Raw genomic sequence first — 27,502 nt, 5'->3', positions numbered from 1 at the left:
TAGAAAAAACAGAACAGTTTAGTGGAAAGAGCCAAAAGCAAACCATTGCACACACTATGGTTCATATGTGTGGAAAGAGACCGTGAGTGTGACATGCACATGCACGTTTGCCTCTCCCTCTCACCCCGACAGGACACGCAGAGAGGGTCCTGGAAGGAGTGTAGGACGCTCCTGAGCTACACTGGGCCTGGTCGCTGGGTCTGGGTGGGGCGTGGAAGGACCTCGCTTTCCACACGCCGCCGCGTGCAGGACTTCTGACACTGCGTGCACATGTTACTTTTAAAATAAATATGAAGTCAGCAGGTGGTAAGTTTAAAGAATTAGAGTAGGTGGGACACTCATGGCATTGCTGTCCATGGCCTTAGTTTTCCTCAACTTCTCTAACTTTCCCTGTTACAGAGAAGTGAAGTTGGAACAGCCTTGCACTTCCATGCTATGATGGCTAAGACTTTTACTTTGGTTTCTGTATTTTAATTTATAATTGATTTGTAAACAGCCCGTTTTCCGCTTCTCTGCAGTCGTCCATGAGCTGGGGACCCAGCGTGCTCGTGTGGCCTGCCAGGCTGGCCACAGGGAAGACAGGGGAGGGCAGGGCTGTGCTCAGGGCCAGCGCGTCCCAAGTGCCCTGTCCAGGGAGGGTCCTGCTTACCTTCATCGGGCTTCTGCTCCTGAAAGAGAACTCCAGTTAATTCCTCCACACCCACCAGCCCTGGCTGCACACGCCGCGGGGAAGGGAGCGTGCGGGCCCTTCGGCCAGGCCACGTGACTGTCTGTTCTTCTGACGGGAACGCGGACGGAAAGCACCAGCCGCCACGCGCTCGCGCAGTTACTCAGAATGCCACCTCGTTGCAGGCTGCTCGGAGCAGAATGGCCACAGGTCCCCCCGGCAACACAGAATCTACATTTTCCTACAAATTGAAAGTGACGTACTCTCTCGGAAGTCCCACACCCGGGACACACCTGCTTCTTGTGCTAAACGCAGGGTGGCTCCCCCCCCCCCCCCCCCCCCCCCGGGAAAAGCTGGAAGCGGAGCGGCCCCTGGAGGCCGGGACAGGGCGACTCCAGGAGCCTCGGCCGTGAAGCCACCAGCTGCGCTGTCTATTGGTGTAAAAATCCTAAGTGAGGAGTCGAGGCATGCCAGTCCCCCGCCTCGGGCAGGAGGAGAGTGTCGCGCGGCGGAGGCCCTGGCGTCGCCTCCTCTGCGGTCCTGCCCTCGGGCTGTGCTGGCTCCACGCGGGGGCAAGTGCTCCCGGGGGACATTGCAGCCAACGAGGCCCCAGCCACACTGCCAAAGCACAGCGTCAGCATCGGTCGGCAGCTGCTGTTTTATTCACACCAGATGCTCCTTGAACAACAATCGTGTCCACCATTGTTTTTCACCACGAGAGCGAGGGTCCCCTTCCTCAGGACCCTCGGGGAGGCTCGGCCACCAGGCGCTGCTCTGCTCCTTCCCTGCGAGCCTGACGGGCGCGGCTGCGGGAGGCTGCGGGCAGGCGACACCTTCTCTGGACCTGGGCCTGGACCGCGACGGTGGGACAGAGGCAGACCAAAGAGAAGGGGCGGGCCGGCATGGGGCCGGATTTCCTGCTTTTCTCATAAGTTGTTCCCAAATGGGTCGATTTCAAAGATCCAGTGTGATTAAAATCGAGGCTGGGGGTTAAGCGCGGTGCTTGGGCTGTGGCCTGGAGGCACCCAGTGTTAACTGATTTCTGCTGCGAGCACAGATGCGGCTGACAGGAGACCGACATGACATGCCACTGAGGGCCAGCGAGGCCAGCGGTGTGCCCGTCACGGAAGCGCACATCCGGGCAGCGGAGACGCCACGCGAGGCCCCGCATGTGCACAGGCGTTTGGGAAGAGCCCGTATTAGTTTCGCTGAGGGCAGTGAGCAAACAGCATTAATTTTGCAACAGAATAAAATACACCAATTGTCCGAGAGACTATTGTGACCACTGTATTGGAGGGTGAGTGTGACTGATTGACGTAGAGTCAAAAACGCACCAGGTCTGGGGGAGGATAAGGCAAAATATTCTCACAGGACAAACAATGTATTTTATAATGCAATTAGGATTCTGAAGGGGAGGACAGGATTCAAATTTGATGTAGCCAATTGGGTTCGGACTCTCTGTGCGTGAGGACCGCAGGGGCATCCTCCCTTACGGGGGCCTGTGTGCCCGCGGGGACGCCACTGGCTGGACGGGCCTCTGCGAGGGGAGAAGGACGGAAGCGCTTTACTTCTCCATGGACAGGCGGTGCAGCGCCGCGCCCAGCTCCTCCAGCTTCCCCTTGTGCTCCAGGTCCTGGTACAGGCCTCTGGGAACGGCGTCCAGGCCATACAGCAGCCCAAACAGGCAGCCCGCGATGGTCCCCGTGGCCCCGCTCTCACCTGGAAGGCAAGCAGAGGGGGTCCCATGAGGCCCCTGCTGACCGGGCCTCTGCTCCTTTCCCTGGCCCGGCTCAGACCCTCTCTAGACTGACCACCCCTGGGGCGGGCAACACTTCCTCAGATCAAACCCCAGTTCCACTCTGGGCAGCTCCGCAGGCCTGGGGGCACAGACGGGGCTAGTACGCACAGACGGGCATTTCCCTTCTGCATCCCCAACTGCAATGTCCGCAGCAAGTGTCCTCTCATCTCCACGGGCAGTGCACACCCAGGATGGCACAGAGGACAGACACAAGAGGCCCCGTGGCCCAACACTCTGCCCGGTCTGTAGGGGAGAAAACCCGCCTGGGGGCTGAGCCCTGGTCCCTGCAGTGGAGCCTGAGTGGAGCCTCCACCTGGCACCTTCCCAGCTTGGGCATGTGGGACCCAGCTGCACACTCGGTTCCACTTCTCGGAATCACAAGCCTTCAGGGACTCGCTTCCCCCGGTCTCAGGCAGCTTGTAAACATTTGTGGAGTGAGGAAGGTGGAGCCCACATGTGCAGCGTCCTTCGTAGGTGTAGAGATTTTCCAGCTTTGAAGTGAAAAATGCCGAATGCCCAGTCTCTAAGATACTCGGTCCTGCATCTCTGAGGCTGGAACCCTCGGAATCACCATGGATTTCTCTCTTCATACAAACTCAGTGCCCAAGATGCTGCTGAGATGTGCCCATCTTCCCTGCATGCAGACTCACGTGCACTCACACACGCATGCACGTGGCAAAGAGACAAGCCGCAGTGGGTGGAGGGCACATGTGGGCCAGGGCAGGGGCTGCCCTGCGAGGAACCCGGGCACGGATGTGCAGGATGAGCAGCACGAGGCCGCTGCAGCCGAGTCCTCTCTGCCCCGAGTCCTCTCTGCCCCGTGTTCCGTCGCTCCAGGAGGCAAGTTCTTACAACTGTCCTTCCCCACCTTCTACCAAAACCTGCTCCCGGGACAGGCTCTGATGCCAGTGGCTCCCCCCGCAGTGGAAAGCAGAGCCGAAGCATGTCGTGGAACAGAGTTGTGGTCCCACGTGGACTTTCAACGAGCAGTGAATGGCTCTGACGAGACACACAATCGTGCAGAGATGCATTTGCCGTCCTGGGGCTGGGCGGCCAGGGCAGATCGTAGGGGTGAGGACGGCGAAGAGGTCAGGACCTACTGAGAAGTGACCTTCCCCCCAGGCTCGGCCGGGCTGTCCCCCGGCCACACTGGGGACCCGCCAACACACTGTCTTCCTCATTCTCTTCTCCTGTTGCCCGCACCCCTCAGATGCTCTGCACTCCATCTCTCCTGCTCTGGGGTTAGGGCACCGGCTGTCTGCACCACCTTCCCCCCTGGATGGCCCAGGCCCCTTGCCAGGCTCTGTCGAGAGACTCCCCACCCACTGCCCCTGGCACCCCTGTCCTCTTCTCAGCTGGAAGCCCCCACAATCAGCCCCCAGGAGGTGTGAGCGTCTCCCCCACTGGGTATACTGCATGTCAGCAGGGGATGAAACTCTACCTTGATAGAGTCCTGTGCCGAGCAGGGAGTCGGACTGTGCCGTCATTACATTCACGCTGAGGACAGTCCCACGGGGCGGTGCTACCAGGAGGCCACGGGCATTGGGGAGCAGAGCTAATCCACCCCGCGGCACGCAGCAGCAACAGCTGCCACAAAAAGCACTAAACTCGCAGGCACTTCATCCGGAGCTACCACAGCAACCCTGCCAGGGCGGCTTCAACCTCTCCTCTCACAGGGGGACAGGCCCAGAGCATCAAGCAACTGGTGCAGGCAGAGCCGGGTCCCGAAGCTGGGATCCCTGACTCTGAACTGCAACCACAGTGACTTTGTACAAAGTGCAGGAATGAAAGACAAATGGCAGTGGCCTTAGAGAACAGAACCTGCTGAGCAGCAGCAGCAAGGGAGAGGCGGCCCCGCACCCAGAGACCCCAACGCACCTCGTCATCCTGAGCCCAGCAGGCTGAAGGCGCCTGTGGCCTGGGACATCTGTGCACGTGCATGCTCGGGCCAGCGCCCTCCCAGAGCAGGTTCCAGAAATGCAGAGAATACACATGCTAGAGGTCCAGAGGGGCGGGAAGCCCACCACCACTGAAGGAGAATCTTACCTCCGTGAAACATGGCCCGGTGACACAGCTCGGCCCAGCTGCCCCCTGCCGCGAGGAGGGCGTCATAGGCGATCATGGGGGCGTCGTGGCCACACCTGCCCCCTCGACCTTCCGAGCTCCACTTCTTGTAGGTCTGAGGGGAGAGCCGCAGGTCACAGTTACAGCACAAGCTTCCAGGCCCACCTGCAGCTGCGTCCACCCACCCAGCCACCCCTTGCTGTGCACGTAGTGAGCACCACTGGTGTGCCGACGCACGTAGTGAGCACCACTGGTGTGCCAGCGTCGGCCCAGGGTCGGACAGCACACACCTTGTCTCTCTCCTCCGCGTCATAGTTGTCGGGAAAGGTGGCTTTATTGTCTGTGTCTTCGCTGATTTTTCTCTCCTCCAGATAAAACTGCCATTTGGCTTCAAAGTAAAACCAGTACTCCTGGTACTCTAAACATGACGAACAGGGGAGTCAGACGCGGTGGCCTCCAGCTGGGGAGTGGCCGGTCGGTTTCCGGGGTGGGGCAGGGCGGGTGGCAGCAGCATCCCCGCCCCAGCTGCAGGCGCATGGAGAGCTGCAGCACCCACTCTGGGGCCCATGACTTAGCGACCGTGCGGGAAACGTGAACATGCTGACATCTGTGGCTGTTTTGAAACAACCGCAAGTGAGATGCAGATGGCAGAGCCCCTGAGAGCGGCCGAGCATGTTCCGCAGCTCGGCGGTGGCCACCACGCGTTTAAGTGCATCCTCGTGCAAATCCTGAACCTACACCCTTCACATCCATCAATATAATACCGCACCCGTGAAGCACAGGAGAGGACGTGTCATCACTCCTAACTCACAGCCCGAAACCCGAGCCCAGAAACATCTGTACAACCTTCTGAAGGGTCTGGTGACAAGGGCACCAGCTCAGGTGAGGCCAGGGTGGTGGCTGCACACCCTGCAGACAGCACGGAGCCTCCCACCACCTCCTCGGAGACGCAGAGGCAGAGTGGCTGCTCATGCCCGCCATGAGGTCAGCACAGCCTGCCCTCCCGCACGTGCCACCTCCTCTTGAGGCAGAAGGGAGGCTGCAGAGGGTGCGAGCTGTGCAGGCCACTGGTGGCTGGTGCGGCCCGTGGGACACCACTGAACATGACAAACTACAGGCCCTGCCTGCCTGTCTTGGGTGGAGGCCAACAGTGCCAGAGGGCAAAGCTGAGACAGGAGAGGGGCTGGCAGGGCAGAGAAAGCAGACGGGATGCCCCTGCCGCCATCCTCCTGGCCACGATGACACCAGCAGGTGCCTGGGACAGATCCCGGGATGAGGTTCCAGGTTACCCAGGGGCTCACAGGTCCTTGGAAATGCTGGGCCAACTTGGTTTTACAACACTTAAGGCCTTGTTCAGAGAAACAAGATTGAAAGTGGGAGACTCAGAAATGAGGGGTTGGGGACCCAGTATAGACGCCAGCAACCCTGCAGGGCATAGCACAGGGTCTCCACAGAGACCTCAGGGTTCTGCGGACAGAGCAGCCATCCGCCATTGGACCTCCTTGCACACCTGGCGCTGTCCTGAGCAGCTGTCTGCCCTCTAGCCAGGTGACAACCTCACACCTTCTCTGTGGGGTCAGCTCTGCTCATGCTGACCTGACAGGGCTCTCTTGGTTTCGCCTCAGGGCACACGCCCTTGAACTGTCTGGGGGCTGGGGAGCAGCTGCCGTGAGTGTGAGCTCAGGTCGGCCTCCCTGCAGGTGCCAGGCTCACCTGCCATGTGCCGGATGGTCTTCCTGCAGTACTCCTCGGCCAGTGGGACCGCCCTCAGCATGTCTCTGCCCCACTGCACGAGCGGCTTCCCTTGTGCGGCGTACGAGACGAACAGGGCTGTGCACAGGGACCCCAGGAAGCCTAGAGGGTGGCGGGAAGGGGAGAGACAGCACTGTCACCTGGGCCACTCAGGACGGGGCCTCACAGCCCTGGGCACGGTGTGGCGTAGGAGACCGTGGAAAAGGTTTTTGTTTTACCATCTTAACTGTGCTTGAGTGTGCAGTTCGGAACTCCTCCTCTTGCCAGACTGAAAGTCTGTCCCCTTTGAGCCCCAGCTCCCCGCCCCCTCCCCAGCCCCCGGCCCCTTCCCTTCCACTTTCCTGCATGAGCAATCGTGAACTGCTTGTCCTCGTGCGACTGGCTCGTTGCGCCGAGCACAGTGTCCTCGGGTTCATCCACACTGCCGCAGGTGACAGACCTCCTCCCTTCATGCTCCAGGGTACTCTGTTCTGAGGACCCATGTGTCTGCGGATGGACGTGGGGTGGCTTCTATGGCCGTTGCAGATGCCACGCCACACACAGCTGCAGCAACGCTGGTGAGCCGCGGCCAGCGTGCACCGTCTGCACGGGCGGAACAACTCATCCCTGGAGTCTCGGGCACAGGGACGCCTCCCTGAAGCAGGCGACGGAGCCCCGAGGACCAGTGCCGTTCTCGGCTCCCCGTGGCGGGCTCGGCTCGCGGCTCAGCCCCGGGCATCCGGGCTTCCTCCTCACACTCTGAGCCTGTGCTGGCGACGGCGGAGCTTCTGTGCGACGGCTCCTCGGCTCGGACCGGGCTCAGCTCTCCCGTGTTCTGTGCACGTCAGACTCAAAGCTGTTCGCTGAACACACCGTGTGAATGTGAGTGTTTTAAATAAGGCGAGTTTAAGGAAGGAGGTGGCCTGGGACGGCTGTGCTGTGGCCTCAGGGGTGCCGGGAGAGCTCAGTGCACCCTCGGCAAACCAGCCCGGCGTGGACAGGAAGCCGTGGCAGCCTGAGCCTCATCACATGGGGCCTCCTGATGCTGTCCGGGGACCGGGCCTTTGACGTGCTGGTGACTTGCTGGTGTCTGCACAGACGTTGCTGGGCGAGGCTGGGCTCCTCTCAGGGAACACAGCGAAGTCCAGACTCTTCCAGGCACACCCACTGCTGGTGTGGAGGCAACTAATTTAAATTCCTCTCAGTCATCCTGGTCCTGAGGAGATGACAGCTACCCCAGGGCTGGCAGGACAGTCCTGGACATCTTGCTGGCACCACCTGTGTGGAGAGAGCCATGTGGTCTGCATTTCCTCATTGCTACTGTGAGCAGTGGTAGTGCTAGGGCTAGTTATCACACTAGTGATGGCGGCAGTGGTGGCAGAGCTAGTGTTGCAGTGGCAGTGGCACTAGTGATAGTAGTGGTACTAGTGATAGTAATGGTAGTGGTACTAGTGATAGTAGTGGTAGTGGTACTAGTGATAGTAGTGGTAGTGGTACTAGTGATACTAGTGGTACTAGTGATGGCAGTGGCAGTGGTACTAGTGATTGCAGTGGTACTAGTTATAGTAGTGGTACTAGTGATAGTAGTGGTAGTGGTACTAGTGATGGCAGTGGTACTAGTGATAGTAGTGGTACTAGTGATAGTAGTGGTACTAGTGATAGTAGTGGTAGTGGTACTAGTGATGGCAGTGGTACTAGTGATAGTAGTGGTACTAGTGATAGTAGTGGTACTAGTGATGGCAGTGGTACTAGTGATAGTAGTGGTACTAGTGATAGTAGTGGTACTAGTGATGGCAGTGGTACTAGTGATGGCAGTGGTAGTGGTACTAGTGATAGTAGTGGTACTAGTGATTAGTAGTGGTAGTGGTACTAGTGATAGTAGTGGTAGTGGTACTAGTGATAGTAGTGGTACTAGTGATAGTAGTGGTAGTGGTACTAGTGATAGTAGTGGTACTAGTGATGGCAGCAGTGGTACTAGTGACTGCAGTGGTACTAGTTATAGCTGTGGTAGTGGTACTAGTGATAGTAGTAGTACTAGTGATGGCAGTGGCAGTGGTACTAGCTATAGTAGTGGTACTAGTGATTGCAGTAGTGGTACTAGTTATAGCCGTGGTAGTGTGTAGAGGATATTGACTAAGAAGTTACTAATGAGGTAGAAATAAAACACATGTATTTCACAGTCCTTAGTGTAGAAGGCCAAAGCCTGTAGCTTGGGAGGCCAACGCCTCTAGTTTAGGGGCCAAAACCCAACCCTATAGGAAAACATGTAGGAATGCTAAGATTGATAAAGAGCAGAAAACTTTTCACAAGACTAAAGCCTTTGATGTAGATAAGAGGATTGAAGCGCAGCAAAAGTGATTGCTCTGGGCAGTCGCCCTTGGTGCAGCTAAATCTAAATGATGGGAAAGTATGTGAGCTCAAATCTTCAAGGATATTCCACTAGTTAGTGCTTGGGGGACGTTCCACATCTCACCCAAAGCTGTTTCTTTGAGTTTCTTGGGGAGTTAACGGCTTTGGTGATTATCTCACTGTTTCCTTCTGTACCTCACACAGCTTAGTTTTATGACTCCTTTTGATGGTAAATTGCTTGAACTATTTTAAGCTACACATACTTTAATGAAGATTGTCATGTAGCCAGTTGTCACTGTGATTGATTAACCATCTGTTTTTCTTTTGTAACTTTCTTGTCTTTGCAATAAAAACTGAAGATAAAACTGATTTGGGGCTGTGCCTGGGCTCTCGTCTCTTGAAGGAGTTTTCCTCCATGCAGTCCCTTCAGGTTTCTCGCTGCTCTGAATACATGAGCTCTGAGTCATCTTTTGTGTCTCTGTCACTCTGTGAGAGGTGACAGTACTGGTACTAGTTATGGTAGTGGTAGTGGTACTAGTGATGGCAGCAGTGGTACTAGTGATAGTAGTGGTACTAGTGATAGCAGCAGTGGTAGTACTAGTGAATGCAGTGGTAGTGGCACCAGGGACAGCAGTGATGACAGTGGTGCTAGTGGTAACAGTGGAGGTGTGACACATGCATCCCCAGCTCCCAGCCTGGCCGGGCATCATCGGGGTCTGTACTGGTGTCATTCAGTCCTCACGGCAGCCTTGGGAGGGGTGTGCTGCAGCCGTCACTCGATCGTGTAGCAGTGCTCGCTGTACAGAGGTCAAGGTTGTTCAGGACTCTGTCAGTGCCGTGCGTGAGACCCCACGCTTGTGCAGGAAAGAGAAGGAGCCTGTGGCCACAGTGCAGCTGTCACAGTGGGACCCCAGGTGACGGCGCTGTGTGTCCCGACCTTGAGTTTCCCTCTGTGCACACCGGTGTGAGGCCCTTCAGTGCTGCTGTGGTGACCAGACGATTCTGTGTGGGTGTGTCCAGCACAGGCCAGACAGCCGCCCGTCAGAGACGCTCTCTAGTGGCTTTGGGGGCTTCTGCTGGAGACACTGACGGTGGCTCATCTCTTGAATGGGGTGACAGCACCGAGCAAGGGGAGTCTGGTTCTCAAGCCACCAGGGACCTGCTGCTCTGCCTCCTCTTAGGGCGCTCAGCTCCGGAAGCAGCACGGACAAGCACTCGCTGCTGCCGGGGTGGTTTGAAAGTTGCAAAGGGGAGAGGACTTAAGAAGTACTTCCAGCTGTTAACTGAGTAAGACTGAACCCTTAAAACATTTTCAGTCACCATCCTAGAAATACGTAAATTATTTAACTATTAAAAATGTGAAATAACATTTTAATGATTGGGAAATGTATTAGCAGATGTTTTAGAAATTTAAATTCCCATCCCAGATTCTCGTACCCATTACCTTGTTTTCAGATGCCCAACTTTTTCAGGTTTGAAGGTTTTCAATTTTTAATTCACTTTTAGTTAAAGCAGTTAGTTAGCAGGTGTCCAGCATTTCCTCCTTTCCATCTATCTAAGATTTGGCTCTGGTTGGATTACATGCCTTCCCTCTTAAATTTTAAAGATTTCACGAATTTATTTGTGAAGTTCCTGACTCAGGCCACCCGTCACCAGCCTGATGAACTCTTAAGTCTCCACCCACGCTCAGTAGAACAGCTCCCAGCAAATGCTGCCCTGGCTGATCGAGTGCCACTGCTCACAGCAGCCACCACCTGCGCACGAGGTGCTTTCTAGGAGAGAACGGGGTGGTTTTCTCCCCCACAATGAGTGACATTAGTCGAAACAGACATTGCAAGGTGACCTTGAAAGAGAGCAGTTGCCAGGGGCTTTGGACCACGTGGGGACCAGGCGGTGCACACCATGTGCCTTGCGTGATCCACAGGCTGAGTGCAGGTGAAGGGTTCTGAGTTGGTTTTTCTTTTTTAAAATGAGGAGCTGATAGCCCCCTCCTCACGGTCGACGCCCACACGTGCTGGGGCCTCCCTAAGGACGGTTTCCTTCTTTAGGACAGACCGTGGGGGTGAGGAAATCCCAGGAGCAGCGGGGTCCACGCAGGGTCCACGGGGAAGCCTGTGCTAAGTAGTCATTCAGTGTCTGCCTCATTTCATCCACACGCAACCCACCAGGTGGTGTGGCAACCATCGTCCCAATCACCCCACCATATAGGGGAGGAGACAGGCGGGGTGAGCCACTCGCCCCAGCTCCTGTAGCCGGTGGGTGGTGCAGCAGGCCCGAGCCCGGCACCCTGGGTGCAGCACACGGCAGGAGACACCACGTGACCGCTGGACCCGATTAGAGCCCTGACCTGGCCTCAGCAAGATGACCAGTGCTTTTCTTTCCTTCTGTCCCGATATGAACCATATGGTAACCAGTGAGGACTCTTTCCTTGTACAGTTTGACATCACACACGTAGCTGCCAACCCCATGACAGGTGAAAATAGACCTTAAGCAAAGTTGAAGATTAAAAATATCCTAGCTCCCCAACAAATAAGCAAACTCAGAACTCCATGTGTGCGTACAAGATTTCGGATTAAGTACACAGCAGGCACCTGGCAAACACACTATCGGCTTCCCTTACGCTTGGGAAGAGGCGCAGACGCCGCGAGCTCACAGGCCCTGCACCTGCCTGGGCCAGCGTTACCTGTGGGGTGGTTGTGCGTCATTCTTCCGCACTCGACGCTGACCTCGATGAGGGTCTCCAGCCGCTCCGGCTTCCAGTAGCGCATGCCAATGCACATTGCTTTAGTGGCAGCTCCAAATCCCGAACCTACGTGAAAAACGAAACACCTGGATTTAGACTTTTGCTCCAGTAATTCCACCTTTGGCAATCTAGCTTTCATAAAGTATTTTATTTTATTTTTTAAAGAAACACATTCTTATTTTTTATTTGTTTTTATTTTTATTTTGGCAGCTGGCTGATATGGGGATCTGAGCCTTTGACCTTGGTGTTATAACACAGAGCTCGCACCAACTGAGCTAACCAGCCAGCCGTAAGTAATTTTAAAGGTACAAATACGTACATAATAACACATTTATCAAAGTGTCACTTAAGTGAGAGAACAGCAGCAAACTGCCCAAACGTGTGACGACAGAAAAGAGATCAGAGAAACCAAGTTGCATCCATACGTTGGAATGTTATTCAGTCATTAAAAACAGAAATTTGGGTGGCCTGGGGAAATTTTCATAATATGTTCCTACTTGGGGACAACGTAGAAGACAGAGTTGTACACACGGTATGCTTTCGATTCTGTATGTGTTTTCTGTTTTTAAAAACAGCTTCACTGAGTTATAATCGACATACAATAAACTGCACACAACTTAAAACATGCACGTGGATAACTTCTGACACGCGTAGCCTCTCCACGCGACCCATGTCCAGACACACAGTGAACGCGCCTCCCCCGGCGCTCCCCTGTGCCTCTGCGACCCCATCTTCCTGCCTCCACCAGCGACCACTCATCTGACTCTAGACTAGTCTGCACTTTCTAGAGTTCTGCAGAAATGGAATCACACACAATGTTTTTTTTTTTTTGGCTAGACTTCTGTCACTCAGCATATGTCTTTTCTCTTGGGTGAATATCTAGTACCAGAGCATCCAGATCACATGGTGCTGAATGTTTAACTTTTTAAGAAACTGCCAAACCAGTTTCTGAAGTGGCTGTGCCATTGTGTCCCGACCGGTGGCTCCTCACGGGATTGCAGCATTGCTGTCGTCGTCTTTTCAACTGTGGCCACTCCATCGGGCACGCGGTGGCACCTCACTGTGGCTTCACTTGCACTTTTCTAGTAACAGATGACGTCCAGCATGTTCCTGTGCTTATTTGCCATCACATATCTTCTTTGGCCGTGTCTGTTGAAATCTTCTGCTCACTTTGTACTGGGTTGCTTATCTTCTTGTTACGGTGTGAGAGTTCTCCACACATTGTGGATGTGGGTCCTTTGTCAGACGTCTGCTCGCAAACGTTGCCGCCTGCCCGTGCCAGCCCTTTCTCCCTTCAACAGCGTCTTCTGCAGAGCGGAAGGAGGCATTTGCAGGGGCTCCTCTGCAGTTCTCTGGAAGAGCTGCAAACAGGCGATGTTATCTCCTCCCTACGTGTTTGGTGGAATTCCCCAGGGAAGCCACCCGGACCTGGGCTTTTCTTGGTAACTTCCTCCATAAGGAGTTAATGCTATTTAGATGACCTGTTTCCTCCTGAGTGACTCTGGTAGTTTGTGTCTTTCAAGGAATTTACCCATTTCATCTAAGTGCTTAAATTTGCTGGCATACAACTGTTAATAACATTCCCCTATTTTCCTTTTAACTTCTGCAGAATCTGTAGTGATCTTACCTCTCTCGCGTCAACACTGGCGATTTGTGCCCTCTTTTTTTCCTGATCAGTCTAGCTAGAGGATTATTACTTTTTTTGATCTTCTTAAAGAACTATCTTTGGTTTTGTTGGTTTTTCTCTGTTGTCTGTTTTCGGTCATTGATTTCCACTTAGATCTTCATAATTTCCTGTCTTCTGCTTTGTTTGAGTTTAATTTGCCCTTATTTTTTCCAGTTTCTTGAGGTGAAAACTGAAGTCATCAGCCTGGGGACTTCCTGTTGAAGTCTCCGCCTAGACTTACACATCTGTCTCTCTGTGCAGCACGACCAGTTTTTGCTTCACATGCTCTGAAGGTCTTTTATCAGGTGCATAAACACTTAGGTTTGTTATGGCTTCCTGGTGAACTGACCCATTCATCGTGATGAACCTGCTTCTTTATCCCTGGCAATATTCTTTGTTCCAAAATTGACTGTGTGTCATGAATATAGTCAGTTAGTGTTGGTGGTAAATCTTTTCCCATCATTTTATTTTTAACCTGTCTTTCTTTATACTGAAAGTGCATTTCTTGTGAAAGCATATGGCTGGGACTTGCTTCTCGGTCCTAGCTGACGAGCTCTGCCTGTTGTCTGGGCTCTGCAGACCCGTTGCATCTGATGTCATCTGCATGCTGGGTTCCATTTGTCCGATCTGTTGTTTGCATCCTTTCCGTCCTTTCTCCCTTGTTTGGATTGGATTTTTTAAGTGATTGAATTTTCACTCTTTTGCCGGCTTACTAGTTGTAACTGTTTTGTCATTTTAGTGGCTGCTGTGGGCTTTGCAGTGCCACTCGCAGTGCCTCTCTAACTCGCAGGCCATCTTGCGTGACCCCATGCCCCCCCACACGAGCTGCGGGACCTCCCGACGGCATGTGTGGCCCCAGACTCTACGCTAGTGTCGTCGTACACTTACGCACCACACCTGCTCTACACACCATCGGCACACACGGTTATCTTTTCCAGAGATGGAGGTAACGAGTCAGAGCGTCACGCAGGCACCATGCGGCGCTGCTCTGCGGAGACCCGCGTTGGCCTTTGGCCTTGACTTCCGTCCGCCCGAGTGACTTCCACTCGCGTTTCTGCTGCGTGACCCGGCTGGTGTCGTCTCCCGGTGCCCCGCTCACCCGGCGACAGAGGGCCGCGTGCCTCTGCCAGCGCTCTGCAGTCTCTGTCCGGCTGCTTCTGAGGTTCCTCTTTACGACCAGTTTTGAGCCGTTTGGTGGCCACGTGCCTCCATGCAGTTTTCCTCATGGCTCTTGTGCCTGGGACTCATTGAGTCTCTTTGTCATGTGTGAGTTCGCAGTTTTCATCAAATGTGGAAACATTCTGGCCATTACATTTTGTTGCTCTTCCCCTTGTCCATGTGGGGAACTGCAGACACGTGCACGTTAGGTCGCTTCACAGTGTCCCGTAGATCCCCGGTGCTCTTTTCCTATTTTGGATCCTTTTTTCTCTGTGTGTCCCAGTTTGGAGAGTTTCCACTGCTCTGCCTCGAGTTCACTCATCTTTTATTTGATGTGTCTAATCTGCTATTAATCTCGGCCAATGACTTTTAAACTCAGACCTCAGTTCCTTCTTCTAGAGATGTGACCCGGCTGGTGTCGCCTCCAGGCGCCCCGCTCGCCCCGCTTTCATGGCTTCCACGTTCGAGTGTGTGGAACGCCTCCTCTTTCGTCCCTGTTGCTAATGTCTGTGTCAGGTCTCTTCAGTTGTGACTTCTCGGTTTTCCTCTTCATTCCGGACGGTGCTGTCCTGATTTCTGCATGCTCAGTAACTTATGATTGAATGCCACACTCAGAATTTTAGCTGTTGAGTCCTGGACACTTGTATTCCTGCAAATGTTTTTGAGCTTTGCTCTGGGATGCAGTTAATTTACTTGGAAACAGTTTGCTCTTTTTGAGTCTTGCTCTGTGAGGACCACAACGGTGTTTGGCAGCTATTCATTCCCCACTCATGCAACAAGCCCTTGTGAACACTCTACCGGGTGCCCTGCGGGTTACAGGCTTACGGTCTGGCTGGTAAGAACAGCCAGCCCCTGGTGCTGTGCGCGTGGGCACTGGGCGCATTCCTGTGGTCCTCTCTCCTGGTTCCTTCCACAGCCTTGGTGGTCTCCTCACGGGCACGAGCCGACCACTGCTCTGCAGGTACCCAAGACACCCCCAGCAGGTCCGTGTTCTCTCTCCTCTCTGGGACTGTCCTGTGAACTCCACCTGCCTGGGTCTCCCTAGACTCCCAGCTCTGTCCCCTCAACCAAGTGGCCTCACTGGGCTCATTGGGCTCTGCCTTGGTTTCCCTTCTCTGCCCCATGGCTTGGAAATTCTCTCAGGGTGGGTGAGTGGGTGCAATTGTGTGGCTCGTCTTTTGTTTTCCATCTCTTGAGGATAATTCTCATTTGTTGCCTGACATCCAGTGTCTTAAAAACCAACATTTCACATACTTTGTCTGGTTATCTTTGGTTGTTTCAGACATGAGGGTAAATCCAGTCCTCGTCACTCCATGTTGTCAAAAGTGGGAGTGTATTTATACACTCATACTGCTGTGGATTGAATGTTCCCCTCAAACTCACTGAAGCTTAAACCGTGCCCACCAAAGTTCCAGGTATTGGAAACATGGCCCCCACTGTGACAGTGTGATAGGGAGGGCTATTGCAATGAGTGAAAGGTGGGGACTCGAAAAGGTGATCAGATTGCAGGACCATGCCACAGTCGATGGATTAATAGTGGTGGTTGTTGACATGGTTCTGAGGGCTTTAGGAGAGCACGTGAGGGTCTCTCTCTGCGTCTGCCATCTTGCGATGTGACACCCTGTGTCGCTGAAGCCACCACCAAGAAGACCCTCACCAGCTGTGTTCCCTGGACTTTGGACTCCCTGGCCTCTGAAACTGTAAGCAATAAATTGGGTTTTCTTATAAGTCACCCAGTTCCAGGTATTTTGTTACAGGCAACAGAAACAGACTAATACACATACATAGCATATGTATGGAAAAATGACTGGAAGAACCTAGCAAGAGGCTGACAGCAATTATGCCTGCGTGCTTTTATGGGTAATTTGTATCTCCTTTCCTCACTTCTATATTTTCTAAATTTTCTAGAATAAATACGTAATATTTTTATAATTACGATAATGCTGTTTTAGAAAGCACTCTTTTAGCAAAAACAGCTATGGTCATCTATTTCTCTCTCATTAGCCCACAAACTCAAAAAAACCTATCTCTGAATTTGAGATGTACTTTAATACCTAATTTCAAGCCTTTTTGGAATTATGACTCTAGCAGCAGCGTTGACCAGGAGCTGCTCAGTTCAAGCCACATGGTAAAGACCAGTAGGTTCTAGTCTCATCAGTCACCCGATGTACACATGCCCGTGTGCACTGCTCTAAGCCGATGAATGTCCATTTACTGAAAAATTTTTTATTGTCACGCACTAAACCAGGTGCTGGAGAAGAGTGACTGGCAAAATCGAAGGCAGTTCCTGCTATCGTGGAGCTCACTTTTGGTGGACTTTAATGCCTATGTTGCCTGCCTTAAGTGAGATCACGTGTGCAAGCTACTTTGGAAATTTTTCAGTTGTGCAGATGTGAGGAAATTTTGACCCTCAATACCTGGGTTCAAATGCCAACCTCCTAGCCTTTTATTAGTTGTATTATCTGTGCAAGTTACTTCAATTCTTTGAGCTCCAGTTTCCACTAAGGAGGATTCCAGAAAAGGCATTCGAGTTTCTTGTGGAAGTCATCTACTGAGGGGTAGGTTGCCTGGGTTAAGTCCTGGCTCCACCTTCAGGAGTACTGGGCCTCAGGCAAGTTACTGAGGCTCTGTAAATCTCGATTCGCTGAGGCGTCCAGTGGGGTATGGCAGCGCTCACCTCGTGGGGCTGAGGATGCATGTAAGGCAGCATACATGCGGTGCTCAATACATGCTGCACGCTCCATGAATGTGGTCAGTGTCCATTAGTGTGGTTTAGTGGGGAGCCTACTTGCTGGGGTGATCTTAGGGAAGTAATTTTAATTTCTCAAACTGTAATTTCCCTTTATACAAGATGACAACAATAACACCTATGTTATTCTCAAAATTATTGTAAGAATAAAATTTGTGAAAACAGAAAAAATCACCTGCTTTTATGTGATGCTAAATAATGCCAAGCTGTCCTTATTTCAGTGCTGGAGTATTTCGTGTTTACGTCCTTTCCAAGTTCTTTCTGTGTTCATTTAGCAAGACCCGTGATGACTTGTGTCAGGAGGCATGTGGCGCTGGGCTTGTCTGTCTCTTGTGTCCTGTGAGTCCCTCTAAAATGGACGCTTTGGGGGAAGCTGGACGTGGCTCAGGAATCAGCACCGTGTCTGAAAGGAGAAGCCTGTGTGTCAATCTCGTCCAGGCACCCAGGCCAGAGAAGAAATGCGACAGCAGCAGCACTGTCCCTTGTCAGCCACTGCGCTTTGAGGCTGTGTGCAGAGGGACAAGGATGTTCTCCAGCTTCCAACTCTCCTCTTCCTTATGCACAACAACAACAGCATCGGGCCTTAACAGCTGCACTGGCACCGGCTGGGAGGCATCAGGGCTGCGGTGAGCTGAGGCCTGTGCTCGCTGTCTGAACAGACGAAGTGCCTGCCGGGCCACGAGGAAGATCATCATGCAGGCCATCAGCCACACAGAAAGCAGCTTTTGGCATTGCGTTAAAAATCAGAGCACCTGGGCGGCTGCACAGGGTGTGAGGCAGTACTGGGGCTGGCAGTGGCCCCAGCTGCGGGACAGGCAGTAGCTGCAGCGGCTTACTGGACACGGGGAAAGTTGATGATAAGCCTGTAAAAATCGACAAGTGGGATGGATTGGCTGTGAAAAAGTCTTTGGATGATTCTGCCAAAAAGGTACTTCTGGAAAAATACAAAGTATGTGGAGAATTTCGGTCTAATTGTGGTCTCCCCACCATCTGGACCATCTCCTGCTTCTTTGCCATCGTGGCTTTGATTTGGGTTCTGTGCAGCCGTTTCCAGAGGCCAAGCCTGTTTTGGCTCTTTGAACACACCCTATCTCGTGATGATGGAGACTCTGGCCATTTATACCCCATGTAAGGAGAAGAGCATCTTTCTCGTGGCCCACAGGAAAGGTGCCACAGGGATGGATCCTGATATTCAGCAACTGTCCTCCAGTCTCAAAAGGTTCGATGACAAATACACCCTGAAGCTGGTCCTCATCAGTGGGAGAACAGAGCAGCAGCGAGAAGCCGAGCTCACCAAGTCCACTGCTAAGTTTTTTGACCACAGTGGGACACTGGTCACGGATGCAGAGGAGCCTGAGGTATCCGGGCTCCACGACAGTCTTGCCACAGAAAGAAACATAAAATAGCCCATTCTAAAAGCAGCCCTTTTTCTGCTGAATCATGCTGAATTATCAGGTGGGGGGGAGGGAAGAAACAGAGAACTTAAAGTGGGTAAAGTTAACAAACGTTAAAATGTCCCTGTTTTGTCCTGAAATTTTAGTCCGTTCTGGGTAAGCAGGATTTGCTCGCACAGATGTGAGAAGCGGCTCTGGTATCTAGCTGTAGCCTCCTTGGTCTGCTAATGGCATTATTTTGATTTGCTTTTCCGGGAAAGCATTTTTGCTAAAAGCTGTAGTGACTCTTTTCTTTCTGCCTCGCAGTACTTTATATAGTATAGCTTTGTGACGTGTAGCATTTGAAGACTCGGTTTTATTAACCTGTTGCTGACTTTATGTTCACTCCCGTTTCAACAGCTGTTTCCCTGAAGAGTTCAGGATGCGACTTCTGTGTACGATGGCTTTCCTTCACACGCCATTTTTGTGGGTGTGTATATCTGACGTGGGGAGAATTAAAAAAAAACAAATCCACAGCTTTCTAACTTGTTTAAAACAGACCTTCTGCCTGTTACATTTTGCGCTCTTAACCAGGTAAAGAAGGAATGGCATTTTTAGTTTACATTGCCTGTTTCCCACTAGTATATCCGTGCTGATCTGTTTGCTCCCTTTATTAACCACCATTTTCTAAAAATTTTTTTCAATAAAAGGAAAGAAGATGTTTAAAAAAATCCCAAAAAACTAGAGCACCCAATTCAAGAAACATAATGCTCACTGCTATGTGAAGAAATTTTCACCAAGAACCAGAACACAGAAAAATAAAAACACTTATTTGGACAGGGTGGTAAAATTATGTGAAAAAAAATTTTTTAAGGGTCAAGAAGGAAATTTTAACACCGAATATTTAATGATGATATTAAAAATATTAACTTTTTAGATATGATGAAACTCTCATTATGATTTTAAGGGACTTCTAATCTTTAGTGATGTAGGTAGAACTATTTACTGATGAGCTAATATGATGTCTACGTTTCCTTTAAACTAATCTAGTGAGTGGGTATAGCAGTAGGTAGGAGCACCATAAAGTAACAGCAGCAGTGAGCTGACCACTGTCAAAGCTGGGAGGCGTCTCCAGTCCCAGGTCCCTCCCTCAGGGGACAGGAGAGAGTCACCACATGCCTCTGCATGCTCCACTGCCAGTGCAGGACTTTGCATAGCCACTCAATAACCAAGACCTGCATTTACAACTCTGGATGTGCGCCTGGCTTTGTTACATATTCTCTCTACCCTTGCATATGCTTGACTTTTCAAGAATGAAGAGTTCAGAAAAATTGTGAATTGTACAATAAATAACATTCAGATACAAAATTGAGATATAATTGCAGTAGAAAACTTGAGTAAGCTAAGAAACTTGTTGATCAGGAATTGTCCTCAACCTGCTGCTCCTTTGCGTGTGAATACATCAGAGACAGTAATTGTGCTAGTACGTGAAATATGATTGTGAACGTGGTAAGTGTTTGCAACACTCATGCTGAAAGACAGCCATTGAAGCAAGCCAATTTTATTTTTATTTACATTTTTATTTTATGTTTATTTTTATATATTTCATATTTATATAGAATACATTATATATTTTTATATATATATATATATTTTTTTTTCCCACTGAATCACTAAAAGTTTACTATGCTATTCTATTCAATAAAAGTGTGCTAGACGGTCATTCATTTCCTGAATATTTAGCTTCTTCCCTGTAAAACTTTTTTGTTAATTTTTGGAATAATTTATTTCTTTAAAAATCTTTAATTTAATTTAATTTTTCATTGATAAGTAATAATTGTATATATTTAGGGTAGAGTTCTAGAAACTGAGATAGGAAAATATGAAAAGAAGGCAACTGAGAAGAGTGAAAAAGGCAAAAGTAATGAGTGACTTGTACAGCACCATATGGCTTTCAAGGGACTCCAGGACACTTTGCTTCTGTGGTCCCTCCCTACAGGGCAGACAGAGGTGGCATCACTAGTCTATTTTTAAAGAGCAGAAAATACAACTTAAAGTGGTAAATGACTTGCCCAATATCACAAGACCATATCAGAACTTAGAACTTAGAAACCAGGTTATCTCATTTTAAGCTGTGTTCTTAAAAAGAAAAGTATTTAAATTAGGTTTTTATTATAAGAGTTATAGATGTACCTGGTAAAAGAAAAGCAATAAAAGTGTATAAAGTGAAAACTAATTAAAAACAAAACAGAAGCTCCCCTCCCACCCCATTCCCAGTCTGTACTGTGAAGGCTCTTGATCACCCTTAGAGAAACTTCCTAGGCACACACAAGCCTATGATGGTGTGTGTGCACATGGACGGAACTCTCTCTGTGCATGCCCTTCTGCAAACATAGCAGGGATTGAGCCAGGCACACTGGTCTGCACCTTGCTTCCTTCTCTAGTCTATGGTAGAGGTCTTTCCATGTCTCAGCACACACAGACCCACTCCACTCTTTTTAACTGCTGCATAGTACTCCACTGTATGACTATACCACATTCAACTTCACCATGTTCCTACTGAGGGCCACTAAACTGTTCCCAGGTTTCTGCTAATACAAACAGTGACGCAAAGACCATCCTTGTACACACATCTTCACTCGTGTGCTTTAGTATATCGTCAGCACGGGCCCTTAGAACTTCTGGAAGTAGAATTGCTAGACCAAAGGGCATGTCCATCAACTAATTTTGACAGGTAATGCCAGACTTCCCTCTCAAGAGATTGTAGTGCCTTTACCCTACCCAATGGGAAGATCTGTGTGCCTTGTACTGCACCATGGAGAAGATGTCCTGAGGCCTTCCCGGCCAGTGACCAGTCTATGCCTTCTCTAGCTGCCCCTTCCAGTGCTCCCAGAGTGTTTTTCTCTTGGTCTACATGGGGTGCCCAAGCAGCTCACCTGGTCTTGCCCTCTCACTGTGGGTTTCTGGGGAAACCCATCCCTCTGTTACTTTTTCGGAGAACACATTTCATCTCAGAAACTCCTCTAGCCTATAGCGGTTTTCTCTTCTGCCTATGAAAAATGAGTCCAAGTTCTCCAGCCTGAGCCTTCTGGGGAGGGCTGATAACCATGGTGCTGACAACACAATAAGCTGCCACCACTCACACGTCACATGGAGGGACAGGTCGCTGCCTTTGAGGATGAACACAGAGAGGCAGGGCCAGGACGGACGGGCAGGGACTGTGGCTATCTATACACGGCACCGCTGCGAACACATACAAGCACCGTAGAGACATTCATGTGGGGGATGCAGGTTTTCCTCCATGTTATGGCAAAAAAATTCAAACTTAAAGGGAAAGCAGTGGAAAACGTTCCTTGAAATAAACCACGAAAGGGTGGCAAAAACCACAGGGAAGCCCAGTGCCACCTGGACAGGTGGTCTTCAAACAGTTTCCAAGCCTGCAGAGCTGACTGACAGGAGGACACACTGCCCCATAAAAGGAACTCTCTGCAAATCCCTTCTCAAGCAAACAGAGAATGCCGGTGGGTTAGTGGGAACCCCAGGCGGGTTAGTGTCCACAGGGTCCCCAGCAAGACAGCTTTACAGGGAGAAGAGAGGATTTCCCTGACCCTTTTCGTTGAAGGGCGTGTGCCAGGCGAGGAGGTAGTTATCCGGCTTCAGCTGTGAGCAGCCTTCAATAGTAGCTGGGTCTGGCCGACGTTCTGGAAGCTTCTCGACGATTTCCACGTAGCACCTCACCATCTCCCGGTACAGATCATCCAGGCACCAGTAGTCTGGGGAGGTAAGGAAGGGGTCAGACATTGGAGGAGCCAGAGAGAGAGCAATGCCTGCCTCCTGGTCAGGGTTGGGCAGGCTCCGGGCAGGCTCAAGACCCCAAGGCAGCAGTGACAACAGATGTTCCCACCAATGGAAGAGGCAAGCAAGCGTGTCCAGGAAAGTGGAGACAGAAATGGTGACCCATCTCCCACATCTGGGCTACCTCGAGAAATTCAACATGTCGACAAATAATTCACTTTCGATTTATCCTGATTTCAGACACTGCAGTTTGCTGTTATGCTTATTACTCTAGTTGCACCTGAGAATCTAGGAAAAACCCAGGAGCCTCACTTGTTACCAAAGGTTCTATCCACGTGAGAACAGACCGAACCGACACCGGCTGTTCCCTGGGCTCACGCAGCAGACACGTGGCAGGTGGGTCCTCCTGCCACTCCCTTCCTGGAGACCCGGGTGGGCACGGCCAGCCCCTGCCCAAGGGCAGCCCTGCACCATGAAGGGAGTTCTGGGAACAAGTGTGGGGTCAAGTCCCCAAAGACCACGGGGAGCGCAGGAGGAGGCAGCTCACACCAGACGCCTGCCCCTGGCCGGTTGGAGCCCCAGGTCTTCTGTACCCCAGGGGGTACAGGGAGTCGACCAAATACGACCCTCCCCGTGGCAATATCAGGCTATTATTTGTCATTTTTTTCCAGATAAAACTCAGTGAAGTTATGTGCCTCACTCAAGGCCAGAGTTGGTAATTGCAAAGCCTAAGCGTTTTTGCCATTAAGTTAACCCACAGCATGGTGGACAAGCTCACACATCCTCAAACTGGAGAGCAAGGCGCTGGTCCTGTCAGCGAGCATGCTGTGACGGGGGGTGGCACCACACCAGGTGAGGGCACCTCCCGATGTCCTCTTCTGCAGCCACCGACACATTTTTATTCTGTGTTAAAACTGCTTTCAGGACATTAGGTCGACATCAGGAGCCAGCCACTGCCCTCTCCTCCTTGGTGATGGGTTCCCATCTCTGCAGGGGGTGGGGGTGCTAACGGCTGCAGGGGAAAGGGGAACAATGAGGCACGTGGCCGCCCACCACTGAGGACAGCAGGCGCTGGAAACCGGAGAGCCTCTCAGTGGCTTGACCACGGCCTTCCTCAGGCCATGTCAGAGCCAGGTGACCTAATGGGGTGGGGGGGGGGTGGAGTTTGCAAGAGATTAGGACGAAATTGCTCCCTCCTCCGGGACGCAAAGCCTTGGGCCCCAGTGCCGTCCTGCAAAGACCTCTTGGACAGCGAGGGAGTGTCCTGGGAGGCCGGGTCCTACGGGTTCTTTAATGGATACTTTGTGCCTTGCCCCTGTTCTGAGTCGGGGACGAGAGAGGATGTGGCAAGGCCTGGCTTGGGAGGACTGAGTCCTGCAGGCCACACAGGAGGGGTGCAGTGGTGACCCTGCCCACAGAACCTCTGGCTGGCAAGGGTGAGCCGGGTGGGCCTGTCCAGGCCGCCTGTGGGCTGAGGTGTCTGTGGCGTTGTGGCTCTCGGCCACCAGCACGACTGGTTTATAGTCAGCCTTTCCTATCTCAATCCTGGGTTAATGAGCCTGACCCTTCCGGAGTCCCCTGAAATAATTCCTTTCATTCTGGAATCAGATAACCATGAAATGTCTGCATCTAACTGAAATTTAGCCTTTTTAAAGCAAAACAAGTCCATAAAAGCAAAATGGCATAGAAAGCTTGGTCTTTTCAGGTTGGAATTTAAGGTAGAGACAGATTTTCACTTTATAATGTGGCCACTGGACTCATTTCTTCTCTCGCTCACCCACTTGGTCTCCTAAAAGATACTGTGGACTGCTGGGAAGTCTCCCAGCTAATGTCACGAGAGAGACAAGGCAGAATACCAACATCAAGTTACCTCGTAGTAAAATGTCAACTGTGTCCAAACGTGTACCGCCCAAAGCCAGAGCTCTGCGGGGCCCCTCCGCCCACGCCGCAGCGGCGACACTGAGACCCTCAGAAGCACAGGATGTTCAGACACGACATCGGCTACACTGACGTGAGCTGTCTTCCCCCGCTAGGTTCCCAAGTGCCAACTCGTGCTCCACTTACGTCCTTCTGCTCAGTCCTCAGGCAACCCCCGCAGGAGGTATGGCCAGAGGGGGAGCAGCTCCACCTGCTTTCTCAGTGGTAAGAGGTGGCGAGCTGGGCACACCAGGCTGCAGAGCCTGAGCATGAGCACCGGTTCTCAGAGGACCAGCCTCCCCTCAGCAGACCTGGCACCAAGTGTGCATTTGCTGGAGGCCCGTCGAGTGACTCACTGACAGTGTGCTGGCAGTGGGGCCCCCTGCTCACAGCTCCATTCACTGCACTGCTTACGCATCTTGCAGAGGACTGGATATGGCTGTTTCCCGGTTCAATACGTGCGCTCCTGCCCTTTTCAGGGACACACCGCGGGCAGGATGCCCCCTAGGAGCCCACTCGACAGCAGAACCAGGGGTTGCCAGACCACACAGCCATGTCATCTGTGGGGTGAGGGACTCATGAGGGAAACTCGCTTAAACACATAAAGATGTAGCACCACTTTGCAGAAGTCTGCCTGTCTGTGGAAAACATGTCAAAGAGCCACCACACGCTGTGATCGTCAAATTATCTGCATGGCCCACGCAACCTTAGGAAGTCAGGGAGAATGTGTAAGAACACAGGCACGGGGACGTCGAGTTGTCCTCACTCGGCTGTGTGGCTCTGGGCAAGTTACTTAACCTTTCTGTGTGTCAGTCCCTTCATCTGTAAAAGTGCAATAAAAACACTGACCTCAGGCTGGCGTGAGGACACACGGATGCAGGACACAGACCTAAAGACAGTGCCAGGGACCAAGTGCCAAGGGGGTTACCTCCCACCACTGCTAACGTGGCTCGGAGACCCCTTCTATAGGCTATGATCTGCTATTTAAAGAAAAATTGGGGCCATGTGAAAACCAAGCAAAGCTTGCTTTAGTTTCAGATGATCCTGACGAGCATGTTCTCTCGGCCCACAAGCCAGAGGCCAGGATTGGCACAGCTGTCACTCAGGCTGCCTTCCACATCTGGTGACTGTGACCACCCAGAGGGAATTCATTTTTCTCCTTAAAAACAGTGACCCCAAATCCCCTCAAATGCACACATTTTGCCACGGGGGCAGATGTCCTGCTGGTCTAAGAGAACATGAAGTGCCCCACCTGGGCCAGGCGCTCTCTGGGGGCCACCACCGAGCCGGACGCGAGGCCGTGGGCTCTCATCCACACAGCGCTCGCTGGAGCACTGCCAGCGACAACGACACACACAAGGGACGTATGGACGTGTGCACTGCACACGCGTCCTCAGACACGCAGGAAGCAGTTACGAGTGGGCGCCAGCTGTGGGCAGCTGAAGCCAACCATGGTTTTGTTTCCAAAGCCATAGCTCTCCAGCAGGGTTTCTGCTTGGGGCGGCATGACTGCTTCACGGTGCTAGGACACTATTTTAGTGCTGTTGATCATAAAGGCACCAGTCGGCCTGAAAATACCAGAAACGGACTACTTGGATTTCGTAATTATGAAGACTCTGAAGATGCTTCGCCACTCTCAACGCGCCAGGACACCTTATCTCACTGCTGGTGCTTTGGCTCTCTCCCTGGTTATTTAGGGACCGACCGCAACATCGATGGCATTCCTGTACGGTGACCACAGAACTAAACCAAGCACATTCACAGCAGATGAAAGGAATGAGGTGGACACACAAATGAAGTCTCACCGTCGCAACAGCTGTCCCAGCCTTTAATTTTGCAGTGATCTACTCATATTACCCACTGGGTGGAAAGAACAAACGGCCTGTAGGAAAGCTGTGCTCCTTCTTTGAAATTCATGTAAAAACTTGATCCTAAAATCAATTTGCTGCTTAAAGAATATTTTTAAAAGCTTTGTTTCTCCCCCAAATCCACCTTATAACATTTCCTCAGAACACATTTATGTATCAATAACTATGCAAGCTGAATCATTTTGGTAGATGATATTTTAACCTGAACTCACTGGAATTTAGAAGTAATCCCCCCAAAATAATATTTTAATGGGCCTAAATTTCAAACTGGCTTATTACTTTATGTTCTTTTTGCAATAAATCTAGAACAAGAAGGCTAGTCTCTGCAGTGAGAAGTTGAGTCCCCCTCTGCTCCCATCAGAAGAGCTCCACAGCAAGAGGCTGACTTGTTTCAGCTGTCAGGTAGACAGGGTGCCGGGCTTACAAGTTCAAGTGAAGAGACACTGTTTAAAAACCGTATTTAACTATCTGCAAAGTAAAGTTATGCTATCACCCAAAGAAACAGATGCTACATGAGAAATGTGATATGCTCGTGGGACATGGGGGTATATTAAACCGCCACTTTTAGCAGTGGCATCGGGTGACATCGTCAGCCCACAGACCGCACTGCCCTCGGAGCTCTGGGGGCTCCTGCAGGAGCCTGCACCGTCACAGACAGTGCTTCACCCCGGAACGCCGGGGCGCAGTGGCGGGCCTACCTGAGGTGAGGGCCTCCGCTGTCACCATGTGCATGATGGTGTTGTCACTCACAGGCCACTTTTCTGGGGAGAGCACGAGGTGGTCCAGCCCCCCGACCTTCTGCAGCTCCTTCTGGATGCTCAAGCCTGAAGCACTGTTCTCCAAGCAGACATTTCTGTAGCCAAGAGCATCGCCCACGCTCCCCAGCAGCATCGCGGCCTTGAATCTCTCCATCGTGGGAGGTGGCTGCTCTTGCCCCGCAGCTGCTGAGCAAGCACCAGCCTTTGTCCCCCTCCCTCGCTGCCTTCAGCCTGCCCTGCTGACATTTATACCGGTCATTGTCTCTCCGTCAGGAGTGTGCTCTAAGTGGCCAGTGCTCCTGTTCTGTCTCTGCAGGTGGCACCAATGAGAAGGCCTTTCTGGCCCCACCACGTGGGAAGTGCTGGCTTCCTCCCCGGGCGGACAGGACTAGCTCTTTGCAGGAGCCTGCTGACTCGGTGGGCGCAGAGCAACTTCAGAGCATCCTCCCACAGCACGGGCTGTCTGCAGGCGGTGCTGTGCACGTGCGTGAGAGCCTGCGCCGGTGCGCCCCTGCACATCCACTACCCCGCAGCACCCCTTGCTCATCTGCTCCCCTCCCCTGAAAACCACCCATCTGCTCTCTCTAGTTTTGCCTTCTCTACAAACCTCATCTGTCTTGCTATATACTAAAAGAAATTTTCTATAAATTTCAAATACAGTATGTGGCCTTTTGTGTACAGCTTCCTTCACTCAGCATAAGGTTGAGATTCATCCACTACAGTTTTATCTTTTAGACAACTTTTTATTATAAATCATGTTTACAACAGAAAACTTTAAAATGCGGCGTAAAGAGGCGTGTCTAGCTGCTGTGTGAGAGTCCAATAGGAGGCTCTCCAGACGACCAGACTTCAGACTGCAGAGTGGT

The 27,502-nt window shown here is 51.7% G+C and overlaps 1 protein-coding gene and 1 pseudogene across 1 annotated transcript; one reads left to right on the top strand and one right to left on the bottom strand.

Annotated features, from left to right (window-relative positions):
* Positions 1–1,938: 1,938 nt before the first annotated feature.
* On the bottom strand, positions 1,939–26,923 carry ADPRHL1 (ADP-ribosylhydrolase like 1). Its single transcript, XM_063101840.1, has 7 exons — positions 26,577–26,923; positions 21,907–22,071; positions 11,293–11,418; positions 6,243–6,383; positions 4,820–4,947; positions 4,512–4,644; positions 1,939–2,386 (listed from the first exon to the last, which is right to left on the bottom strand). The coding sequence occupies exons 1-7, from the start codon at positions 26,788–26,790 to the stop codon at positions 2,232–2,234; spliced, it is 1,062 nt and encodes a 353-aa protein (XP_062957910.1). The 5' UTR covers positions 26,791–26,923; the 3' UTR covers positions 1,939–2,231.
* On the top strand, positions 13,959–18,331 carry LOC134382379 (signal peptidase complex subunit 2-like; annotated as a pseudogene).
* Positions 26,924–27,502: the final 579 nt, after the last annotated feature.

The sequence above is a fragment of the Cynocephalus volans genome, chromosome 7, assembly GCF_027409185.1.
Source record: "Cynocephalus volans isolate mCynVol1 chromosome 7, mCynVol1.pri, whole genome shotgun sequence".
Taxonomy (NCBI): domain Eukaryota; kingdom Metazoa; phylum Chordata; class Mammalia; order Dermoptera; family Cynocephalidae; genus Cynocephalus; species Cynocephalus volans.
Note: the sequence above shows the minus strand (reverse complement) of the source record. Positions and strands in the feature narration are given on the sequence as shown.

What these genes read in the sequence shown, in the direction of transcription:
- ADPRHL1 (XM_063101840.1), bottom strand. Translation starts at nt 26,790, where the DNA reads ATGGAGAGATTCAAGGCCGCGATGCTGCTGGGGAGCGTGGGCGATGCT. An exon ending in GACGCACAACCACCCCACAG is followed by an intron (nt 6,384 to 11,292) that starts GTAACGCTGGCC and finishes GCCACCCTCTAG; the next exon opens with GCTTCCTGGGGTCCCTGTGC. An exon ending in CCGGGCCATGTTTCACGGAG is followed by an intron (nt 2,387 to 4,511) that starts GTAAGATTCTCC and finishes CTTGCCTTCCAG; the next exon opens with GTGAGAGCGGGGCCACGGGG.